At 42.5% G+C, this 12,193-nt stretch overlaps 1 protein-coding gene across 1 annotated transcript in view; it reads left to right on the top strand.

Annotated features, from left to right (window-relative positions):
• LOC102853776 (uncharacterized protein C2orf78-like) overlaps positions 1 to 6,278 on the top strand; it is a 29,271-nt gene extending 22,993 nt beyond the window's left edge. Inside the window, exons 3-4 of the mRNA XM_006894420.1 lie at positions 2,402 to 3,151; positions 4,396 to 6,278. Of these exons, the coding sequence (XP_006894482.1) occupies positions 2,402 to 3,151; positions 4,396 to 6,278 (2,633 nt within the window). The remainder of the gene's footprint in view (positions 1 to 2,401; positions 3,152 to 4,395) is intronic.
• The last annotated feature ends 5,915 nt before the right edge of the window (positions 6,279 to 12,193 follow it).

The following is a 12,193-nucleotide window of genomic DNA, read 5'->3' as shown; positions in this document are numbered from 1 at the left end:
GCTATGAGTCGCAAGCGACTCGACGGCACATAACAAGAACAACAACAAATGTTTAGATTAATGGAGAAGAAACTCAGGTTAATATAGGTGAACAATTTTAGACGATTTCTTATATCTTTGTTTTATTTTGGTTAAAGTTTACCGATACCACTGGTTTTCGTTCAGTCACAGTGTAGGCTAGCATGTGACAAAATAATTAATCAGATAATCACACGTAGTTGGGTTTTTTAAGTTAGATCTTTGACACAGAGCACAGATGACAGTTTTCAAGTAAGTGTTTGAAAATGTTTTAAACAGAACGCTTTTTGTAAACAAGGGGGAGTTCTGGGGGCTCAGTGGTAAGGAACTCGGCTATGAACCTAAAGACATGAAGTTTGAATCCACCCACTTGCTCTATGGGAGAAAGATGGGCAATTTCCTCCCATTAAATTCATTGCCTCTGAAAATCCACTGAGTGTCATATATGGGTCAGTTCCAATTCCAATAGTATACAACAATAACAAATTAATAAGAAATTCTAAAAATTGATTAGAGGAGTGGAAGACATAAGAGTTTTCAGCATATGTATTTCATTGCACTGATTAAAAACTCCTGGCCTTTATGGTAATTTTTAAAAAATATGATGCCTAACTTACATGTGAATGACTAATTCATTGGTGTGAATATCAGTTTCCAGGGAAAGGCTGATTGTCATCCACTGTTTTTGGACTTAACTTATGAAAAAAGGAAGAAGTGTCAAGCTCCACATTTCTAATATCACATTTCTCTAAAACAATTGTGTAAAGTTATTGGGGAGAGGGTGGCTCTACCTTAAATGTTTGTTTTGTTTATTTCATTATGTATTCTAGTTCTCATGATTTCTTTCTGGGTTTGGGCAATATATTTTCCTGAGTGTTGAAGATGATTACAATCTAGGTATTTAGGAAGGATATAAAATCTTTATTAACAAATTTTAAGTGTTTTCATGTATTTGCTATTGGCAATATTGAATGACATTATTTATATTAAAATTACTATCATATAAGTGATATCCAGAGAAATGTTTGAGCAGGAGAAAAGAATTTTGCTACATTTATTATTTTTTCTTTCTCTTTGTATCAGTCTTGGGTGAAATATCTATCTCGATAAACAGTGACTGCCTAGAAATTCCCATTTATATCAATTTGATGGTGGCCATTTAATTTTTATTTATATCCTTTCCCTCCTCTACTGATTATAAATACATTTCACAATTATCTTAAGATTACTTTTTGATTAATAAAATTCATACAATATTCCATGACTGACATAGAACACAGTTATAAGTAAATTTATTGTGTGTTAATGTTTGCTGTATACACGAATTCTCATTTATAGCTACATCTTTTAGTACTATGATTCTTTCTGTTATTAGTATATTTACCTCCCTATATGTTGTTTTGTTGTTATTGATTGCCTTCATGTCGAGCACAACTCATAGTGACCCTATGAACAAAAGGCCTGAAACCCCTCTTAAACTGTTAATACTTATCACAGTTCATAGAGTTTCCGGAGGCAAGTTGTTTAGGAAGTGGATGCCAGTTCTGCTTCCAATCACAAGAAATATATACCTTTGATTTATGTAAGGATTATCACCACTTTTATCATTGCGATCATTGTTTTAACCATTTTATAGATGAGTAACCTACAGCTCAGAGAGTTTAAATGACTTGTTCCTTACAAAGAGCATGCTTTGGGGAACTGTAAAGTGATACAACTCCAGTAGAATACAGCTGCAAAATTCCTCCCAAAGATAAACATAATGTCACCATATGACCCAGCAATTGCACTTGCAGGCGTACACACCAAGAGCTGGATGCAAGGACTTAAACGGATACTTGTAGGGATACATGGATAGTCCCTGTCTCATTTGCCACAATAGCTCAAAGGAGAAACAAACCAAGAGTCCACCTCCATTTCTAGTTCAGAGCTGAGATTCTGGCCAAGGAGACAGGTTTTCTAGTTTCTGTAACTTGGTTATGCCACACACATCATGGGCGAGCTGGAACAAAGTTTTCAACTTTCTAGACAATCACTGTTCTTAACCCCTAAAATGAGGAAGAGGAGTCCTCTAAGTTCTAATATATTTCAATTCTAAGAAGCATTGGTAAGAATCAATATTTGTATCCAAGAGAAAGAAATGCCAAGGTGAAGGTCATTTTTAGTCTAGAGACCATATATGAGTCATACTCTTGTGTTCTGCATGCCTCTGTCCAAGTGAGAACACTGGCAGATAATATAGAGTAAAAGGACGATCACAATCCAGCAACCAAGAAGCCATCAAGAAAGATTTACAGCACCTTGTAAGGCACTGGTGTAAGAGGTTTTCTAAGGAGAATGTATCAGACTCACTGACTCCTCTCTGCCCTCTTTTTTCCTACAGGAAATTTCCCCCATCCGTCTCTGCTACAAACTCCAGATTCTCTGCAGCTCTCTCTTCCTGTGGTGAGCAATGCAGCTCCCTTCACAGGAAGCATCTCTAACTTCTCCAGGGTCTCTGCTCCAGCTGTCAGCTCAGCATGGCTACTTCCATCAGCCTCTATCACCTCTTTCCAACCACCTGTGGGCAGTACCTACCATTACCCAACTTCTGGCACAACTATGCAGCCTTCAGTTGGGGGGCAGAGCCAAATCCCCATTATACTGTCCTCTTACCCGGGGATTGTTGGGTGGAACCTCACGGGAAGCACTCAGAAGAAGTCCTCCTCACTTCAGGACTCCACTTTCACTGTCATTGATCCAGACACAGTGATGTCTTCAATACCCGTGGTAATTCAGTATGACAAACCTGCAGATACCAGTACCGTAAGTGCTCTGTACCCAGCACTACCTGTTAGCCTTGTCCAGGGGACACCAAATCAGGGACATAGTTTCTCAGTTCCCCCTCAGGACAGAGGTCAGGTATATTACTGTAATCAGGGCACAGTGGGGCCCCTTGTCTCTGGAGAGCTTGGTCCTTGCCTGCAATCCTATGGCACTGAGTCATACACAGGAGGCAGGGCCCCTGCTCCTCAACCAGAAATGGTGATGGTACTAAAGGAGATTCAGCCTGCAAATGCCCTTCTGCCGGCCTCTACTTCTGGAACTTACTACTCCATCTCTGGTCAACCAATCTCAGAAGCAAGATTGCCAGGTGAGTACAAAGGGTAAGAGGAGAGAAGAAGGAGGGTCAAATCCCTTCTAGGAAATGGTAAGTGCACAACGGAGAACTTAGTTCTAAGACTCTCAACACTACCCTCTGTCAAGGCTCTCCAATGCTTCTAGCCTCCATGTAACACTTGGACCAAGAGGGACATTGTATGGTCCATTTTGTTACAAGTATAAAACCTCTAAGATCATATCCAGGGACATCATAGCGTCCTTTGCCACACATGAGCAATTGCCTACCACCATCATATTGTCATTACCATGCTTCCATGGCCTTGAGGAAGAACTCTGGGGCCATAGGGCTTGACATCTCCAACAAAGTCTGAACACCTTTGGCAGATCAAATGCAAGATTGGGCTCTGATGATGTGGAAAGACTGGCAATTGTCTTTTAGGAAACTTTCTGCCTTAGAAACCCAGTGGAGAGTCAGATATAAGTTGGTTTCAACTCAAAGGCAATGAGTTGTGAATTTGATATTTAAAATTTCTGAAAGGCCCTTCCCAACTCTTATTGCACTTAGGGTCAGTTTAACTTTTCCTCATTTCCTTTTACATAATTTACATAAGGATTTAAAATCTCTGGTTCAAGAACAAATTACTTGTGAGTGACCTAAGTCAGTCTCAGAAAGAAATTTATGGTATAAGACACTAAGTAAAGGTTTCCATACAAAATCAATCTTGGAGGCTTCACAAGGATGAGAAGAGATGGGGCGGGGGGGAAGCACAATTTTTAGTGAAAAAAAATCCAGATATAGATATACAGAAAAATTTTGAATACATTCCTAAAAATATTTTTCAAGTATTTTCTCACACACTCTCTGTTCAAAGCAACCAAATAGAGACTTTGTCTTCAGTAACGTATCTAATGGAGATATTTCCAATCCCTGTCTTTAGTAAGCAACATGAAGTGTTCTTATTTCTTCAAAAGAATGAGAAGGAACATCTATGGCAATTGCTGGCTACATAAAATATTTTTATTCTTAATCAACCTTATACTATTTCTATGACTTATAAGAACCCCAAGAAACAGAATGACATGCAGACCCATGACATCAATGGTCAGAACTAGAACAACAACCTTCAGGGGTCTGTTCTTGGTCCCTCCCTAGGAAGGACTGTACAGATGCTCACTCATTGTAGAGAAGGGCACCTGACTGATTGGCTGTGGGGGTGTAGGAGGACCACCCCACTTACCAAGGACTGACTGACTTCTTCCTTGATTCCTTTGTAGGGATGGAAAGTTCCGTGGGCATGGAGACTTCCTTGAGATGGCAACCTCCATGCCAGATGTTTTGTCTGCCACAAACACTAGAAAGCCAAAAGTCCTGCAGCAGTAATATCCAGCTACTTGAAAGTCATCCACCAAATGAGCTTGGGGACACCCCAGTGATAGCTGCAGGTGAGAGTTCTAGTAACCTCCTTGCACTGCCTCCAGCTCCAAGCCTGGAACAAACCAAGGACAAGAATCCTGATGCAGGTAAAAACAAGCATTTCAAACCTCTGGATGCCTATCCAGTCCCAACGGAATGTGTGGAACTTCCATTAATCCCGTTAGAAATCTCTGATATCTTTGAGCTTCTGTCTTGTGTCGATCCTCTCCATCAAGAGGAACAGCCTGGTGCTGAAAACACTGAAGAAAGAAAGACCAGCTTCAGTGTTGAGGACCAAGGTGCATTTGAAAATGAGTTTGAGTGTGGCAGTAGTTTTGCAGCTATCACCACACTGGTAGATAATATGGATGTTCCTCAAGTTTTTATCTCCTTGGTAGACCTTGATCAAACCAAAGGCCTGGAGTCAATTAAAGCCGAAGACAGCAAAGGGATCAGTGTGGATGTGGGGCAGGAAAAGGCAAGCCTGATAAAGGCTTCCTGTGATCCAGGCAGGAAGAGAAAACACACAGTCTCTGAGTTTATCTCTGGTGCTCCAGAGGCCAAGATCCAGGTAAAGACCCCAGAGGGAGAAGTGGCTGTTTGCAATTCAGAGACCAGTGACAGAGCACGAGTCAAAAGAGCTAAGCATTCTACCAACAAATCTCATATACCTGCATCAGGCAGGATCAACAAAATGAATACAGAGGCCAAGGCCAAAAGGAGTCAAGAAAGCAATTTCAAGAAAGCTGGGGACAGTAAGCAGCCAGGGAACCAAGTTCTAGAATTGAAGCCCAGCATCCCCAAGAGCAAGAGGAAGAAAACTCAGCCTGAGCTTGGCCCGGAGACCTTTAAGAAGCCTCGCAGCAGCCTGGGCATGCACATGCTGGAGTCTGTGCAGGTCTTTCACGCTCTAGGGAAGAGGATTGATAACAGAGCCGGGCTTCTTTCCTCCAGGGCCCTGGGAAACACAAGTAACACCAAAGAGCCCCGGCCAGCCCCAGCTGTCAAACCATGGCTGCACATCCCACCTGAGGGGAAAGGGCTTGAGCAAACCCAAGTCAAAGCCCACAGTCCTGATGGCCATGTAGAGAATCATCCATCTCCACCCCAGGACGAGGGGCCACATCCTGGGAAGGTCAGGCTGGTACCTTTGCCTTTTCTCACCTTGGACAAGCGTCAAGTGAGGCCTGTGCCTCGCAGGCCACAGTCTCTGGTTACGCATTGCCCTTCTAGGCCTGGTTCCACCAACTCAGCTCAACCCATTACTGGCAATCCATCCCAGTCAGCTCCTGTTTCTTCATCTGTGGCGGGTCCTGCTGCACCAACTCGGACAATTTTCCCGAATGCAGCCCGACCAGCCGTGACCAACCCTGCTCGGCCCGGTGTCCTCCAGCCTGCTCCTCCAAAGCCGGCAGCCTGCACAGCAGCATCTGGTGCTGCTTCCCAGGGAGAGCCTGTGACCACCTTTGGGAGCAAGTGGCAGCCCCCACCCAAGCCTCAAACCCAATTGCTACTGGAAGATTTCAGCTTACAACCGATTCCGTGGAGGAAGCCCAACGTCCCTGAGCCTGTGATGTCCAAGCCCATCACCAAGGAGCAGAGGCCAGAGCGTGAGGCCATGAAGAGGCGAGCTCAACAGGAGCGGGAGGAGGCTGCCAAGTACACCTCATTGGGTAAAGTGCGGTTTTTCGCGCAGAGGGAGAAAGACATGGAGATTGCGCGATACTATGGTTATGCAGTCTGATTGGATCAGCAAGGATTCTCCCTGTTTCTTGGAACCATCTGTTTTTTTTCTGTTTATTTACATACACATATAAGTAAATGTAAGTTTATTTATTTAAAAAATTTAATAAAGAATAGAATTACTAGGTCTTTTTACAACGTGCATTGTCTTTTCAGATCTTGTTAATGGTGGTTTTGTTTTTTTAAAGAAGTTAGAATGCACAACCAGAGACACAAGCGATGTGTATGGATTATGGACTGGACAACTAATTGCTCTAAAAACATATCTGTAATTTCACCCAGGGAAAAAGAAATAAAGAAGTTAGAATGATAGAATGCATTAAAGGAAATTTGGATGGACTAATGAGGGTAGAGGATTGTAACTGAGGAACAAATAAAGAATTTAGACTAATGTGATGAAGGACAAAAAGTGAGAGATTTTATGCGCTGAGATTAAAGTGAAGAAAGTATAATTTGGATAGAACGGATGATGACAGAGGATGGGTCTGGGTTAATCGGCTGTTATTAAACTCTTCCTTGGAGATTGTTCTTCTGTTTCCTTGGACTCTTAGGTGTTTTGGACACAAGGGCAGTTAGGCCACACTTGTAACAGGATCAGGTTTCTTACAGGTGGATGGTATAGGTGGTAAAGGTGAATTCACACATGAGGGCTCCCTGGAGGCAAGGATAATGAAGCTTTGTCTCACACACTTGGGTATGCAGACAGGAGAGGCTGTTCCCTGGAGAAGGAGGGTGAAAGAGAAGAAGACCCTTAACCAAGATGGACTGACACAGTGATGGCAATAAAGGCTCAAGTGTGTCAGTGACTGTGAGCTTGGCACAGGATAGGACAGGTTTCAGGTCTGTTGTTCACAGTCACTAGGAATTGTACTTTTTGGTAGCTTACAGTCACAACTCTTTTAATTGATGCACTTAAGCTAGTCCCTTTCATTCACACCAACTAGAGTGGAGAGGGCCAGGCTCAGAGCTCTCCTGGGGCCCAGGCCAGGATTTTCTGCAGCAGTGAGGTCCATCTAGAAAGGCAGGGCCTGCACCATGAAGCATCATTCATTCAGCACCTCTGGTAAAAGCCTTTAGACACGCCACTTCCATTAACCTTCCTCAAACCTGCAGGGCCAGTGTCACTTCATCAAGTGACTGGTGAGATGTAACAATAACCCCAATTCATTGAGGTCACTATTCTCACAAGTCCAGTGTTCACAAGCCAATGGGGCTTTCAGAGCACAGCGTCAGGTCAAGGGTGAGCAAGAGAGGGGCACACAGGGGCCTAAATACTGTTCTGAAGGTTCAGCATTATCCTTTTCCACCACACGGTGGTCCACAGCTTTCCTGATGACCACTGACATTGACCGACAAGCTGGAGAAAAATCACCTCCGAACTTGAACTTCCTATGGAGAGAGGTGGACACGCATGCGCACTGAGTCTTGAGAGGGGCTGAGAGAAGGCACTGAGCAGGCGCCTGATGATCAAGTGCTCCAAGCTGGGCACCAAGAGGAGTGGAGTGGACACGGAGGGTGGAGGGCTTGGAGGTGAGAGAATATGGGGATGTGGGCTCAGGGGAAAATCAGTAATTTACATGGAAATGTCTCCTAAAAGGAAATACTGCATGGCTCAAAATTGGGAAGGGTGTACGCCAGGGCTGTATCCTGTCTCCATACCTTTTAAATCTTTAAGCAGAACAGGTTATCCGGGAGGGTGGGCAGTATGAGGAGGAATGTGGCATCTGTATTGAATCATCAACAATCTGCGTTATGCAGATGACAGAACCCTGCTTGCTGAAAGTGAGGAGGACCTTAAGCACTTGCTGTGGAAGGTCAGGGACTGCAGTCTTCAGTTTGGATTGAGACTCAATATCAAGAAAACAAAGATTCTCGACACTGGGCTGATAGGTATCATCATAATGGATGGTGAAGGGATTGAGATTATTCACAGTTTTGCTTTGCTTGGATCCATAGTCAACACTCTTGACACCAGCAGCCAGGAAGTTTAGAGACGTATTGCGATGGACAAGTCTGTGGTTAGAGACTTCTCTAAAGTGCTGAAGTGCAAAGATGTCAGTCTGGAGACTAAGGTGGGCCTGATACATGCCATGGTCTTCGCAATCACTTCCTATGCATCAGAGAGCTGGACAATGACTAGGGATGATAAAAGGAAAATTTATGCCTTTGAGCTGTGGTTTTGGAGAAGAGTATTGAATATACCATGGACTCCTAGGAAAACAAACAGGTTTGTCCTGGAGAGGATGAAGCGGGACTGCTCCTTTGAGGCAAGGATTCTAAAGCTTTGTCTGACATACTTTGGGCAAGTTGCAAGGAAAGATCAGTCCTTGGAGAAGGACGTCATGCTTGGGAGGGTGGAGGAACAGTGCAGAAAAGGAAGACCCTCAATGAGATGGATTGATTAAGTGACTGGGGTAATGGGGGTAGGTGTGTCGGAGATGGTGAGATTGGCACAAGGTAAGGCAGAGTTTGGGACTGTTGTACTTAGGGTCGCTATGAGTCGCAGGTGACTCGATTGCACATAGCAAAACCAACAATAACAACAACAATAACTTTATTTAGAAAGGAAAGAGACTCGAAATTACTTATAATACATCAGAAATCTGGACAATGACTAGGCATGATACAAGGAGAATTGATGCCTTTGAGCTATGATGCTGGAGAAGAGTGTTGAGTATACCATTGTCTGTAAGGAAAACAAAGAGGTTCATGCTAGAGAGTGTGACATGTGGCTGCTCTTTGGAGGCAAGGATTCTGAAGTTTTATCTGATATATTTTAGGCATATCGCAAGGAGGGCCCCATCCTTAGAGAGGGACATCATGCTTGGGAATGGAGGGACCGTGCAAGAGAGGAAGACCATTGATGAGATGGATTAACTCAGTGCCTGGGGAAATGGAGGTCGGTGTGTCAGAGACATTAAGATTGGCTCAGTAGAGAGCAGGATTCAGAGCTGCTGCTGTGCGTAGGGTCATTATGAGTCACAAGTGAATCAATGGCACATAAGAACAACAAAAACTGATAAGGAAAAACCTAAGCAGGAAACATTATACTTCCTAATCTCAATACAACATCATAGTGATACTGTGACAAAAACAGACCAATGGAGTAGAGTTGAGAACCAGGACCAACTCATCGGCCTACAGTCATCGATCTTTGAAAAGACAAAATCCTTTAAGTGAGGAAATGACAGCCTTTTTAACAAATGGTACTAGCAAAAATTATTTTTACCTCATGCACTTACTGCAGAGGGTCAAGGACTGCAGCCTTCAATATGGAATGAGGCTCAATGTTAAGAGGACAAAAATTCTCACCACTGGACCAATCGGTAGCATCAGGATGGATGGCGAACAGATTGAGATTGTTCACAACTTCAGTTTGCTCGGCTCCATGGTCAACACTCTTGGCACCAGTAGCCAGGAAATAAAAAAACGTATTGCGATGGTAAAGTCTGCGGTTAGGGACCTCTCTAAAATACTGAAGAGCAACAGTGTCTCTCTGGAGACTAAGGTCCGCCTGATACAGGCCTTGGTTTTTGCAATCACTTGTTATGCCTCAGAGAGTTGGACAATGACTAGGGAGGATAGAAGGAGAATGGATGCTTTTGAGCTGTGGTGCTGGAGAAGAGTATTGAATGTGCCATGGACTGCCAAGAAAACAAACAGATTCATCGTAGAGAGGATTAAACCAGGCTGCTCCTTGGAGGCAAGGATTCTGGGGGTTCGTCTGACATACTCTGGACATGTTGTAAGGAGAGACAGGTCTTTGGAGAGGGACATCATGCTGGGTAGAGTGGAGGGATAGCGCAGGAGGGGAAGACCCTCTATGAGGTGGATTGATTCAGTGACTGGGGTACTCCATATGGGTTTGTCAGAGGCAATGAGATTGGCACAGGATAGAGCACAGTTTAGGGCTGTTGTACATAGGGTTGCTATGAGTCGCAAACGACTCGACAGCACATAACAACAATAACAACAACAACTAGCAAAAATGGACATTTGTCTGCAGAAAACTGAATCAAGATCTCACATCATACACAAAATCCCACTCAAGTTGAATCAGATACCTAGGGGTAAAAGAAAGAAATAAAGATTATATAAGAGAAAAATAGGACCAAATTGAAAATCCTTAATCTCTTGTATTAGCAGACTTTGGAACATAATCAAGAATCCATAGGAAGGAGAGGACAAATAAAAGAATGAAAGATTCTAAAATATCCAATCCTATATGGATCAAAAAGAATTCTCCAATAGGGTAAAAAGGAAGCCTACAGTTTGGGAAAAAATACTTGACAATAGCATATCTGATAAAGGGCTTGTATCTAAAATTTATAGGATACTTCAACACCTCAACAGAGAAAGGACAAACAATTACAAAATGGGTTGAAGATTTGAAGAGATGCACCACCAAAGAGGATATTCAATGGCCAACACAAATGAAGAGGTGTTCAATATCTCTAGCTATTAGAGATGTGCAGATCAACACAGCAGTGAGCTACCAGCTCATTCCAGCAGCAATGGAAAAGTCCAACGTGGCAGCAAACACAAATATTGTCAAGGATGCCGAGGTCAAAGGTGGCATGCACTGCTGGCGGGATTGTAGAATAGAACAACACAACTAAAGCCAGTCTGGCATGTCCTCAGATGGTTAAAAACAGAAATGCCATTTGATCCAGCTCTCCGCTACTGCCAAACTACCGAAAGAAATGAGTGTGACACAAACAGATGTGTGCACATCCACATTAATTAAAGCATTATTTCAATAGCTAAGAGGTTGAAGCAGCCCAAGGATCCATCAATAGGTAAAATGGATAGAGAAACTGTGGTACATTCACCTAATGAAGCATTAAGCAGTACTGAAGAACAATGAAGAACTTGTGAAACAATATACAAGGTGGTTGAGTCTAGAAGACATTATGCTGAGCCAAAAACTCTGTAACAAAACGACACAAAACTATATAAGACTAGTGTTCTAAGACATAGATGTCTTGGGGGAGGGACTGGCAGGAAAAAAAGAAAAGAGCAGATGGATAATGAAGTTTTTATAGGGATAGGTGAAAGAAAGGTTGATTGGAAAGGAATAGACCATTAGACATTATGTGCAATCAGCAACCTGAAATTGGACATGGTGGAAAATTTGTGTGAATTGTGTGTCAGATCAGACTCATACCTCACCCTGCAGTGGGGTTTTCAGAGGCTATAAATCGCACAAGAGGAGATTGTCCATCTTTCTCCTGTGGAGCAGCTGGCGGATTTGAACCTTGTGCCTCTGGAACGGCTCTTTACTCACTATGTCACTAGAGAATGAAAGGAATACTAATTTATTTGCAAATTTTCATTCACAATTGGAATAAAAAAGAAGTACATGTTTTATGTTGTTGGAACCTTGAAAATAAATTGACAGTAAAAAACCAGATTTACACAGAAAACCAAAGGGTTTAAATCAACCTATATAAACAGACATAAGTGAGGTAATATATCAAATATGACAAAATGAAGAACATTTTTTAAGATTATGAATTTTAGTAGATGGAATTTATGGCAACCATTAGACTAGCTACAGATTAAAAAAAAAACCCCAGTATTCTTATCTATGTTGTTGTTTCCTGTGGGTGGAGCTGAAGGAAGACTAGCAAAGCAGAATGTCATTCCAGAAGGCTAGACGCTCTCTCAGGCTAATAAAGCCGAGAAACTCCAGAACCTCTGCTTTTATTAGTGTTTAGAAACAAAGAAATACCATTCAAGTGACAGTCAAAATAAAGGAAAAAGAAAACAAACCCTTTCAAGGACCCAAGAGCTAATTAATAACTAAATAAAAAAGAAAGAAAAAAAAAGAAACAAAGAAATATTTCACAGAGAAATGGAAACTTGAAGGATTGATTACTTCATAGGGCCTGTATGGGCCAAGTACACAGATAG

This window comes from Elephantulus edwardii, unplaced genomic scaffold, assembly GCF_000299155.1.
Source record: "Elephantulus edwardii isolate Elephantulus edwardi_28Jun2011 unplaced genomic scaffold, EleEdw1.0 scaffold00141, whole genome shotgun sequence".
Classification (NCBI taxonomy): Eukaryota; Metazoa; Chordata; class Mammalia; order Macroscelidea; family Macroscelididae; genus Elephantulus; species Elephantulus edwardii.
This window is presented reverse-complemented; position numbering and strand designations above follow the sequence as displayed.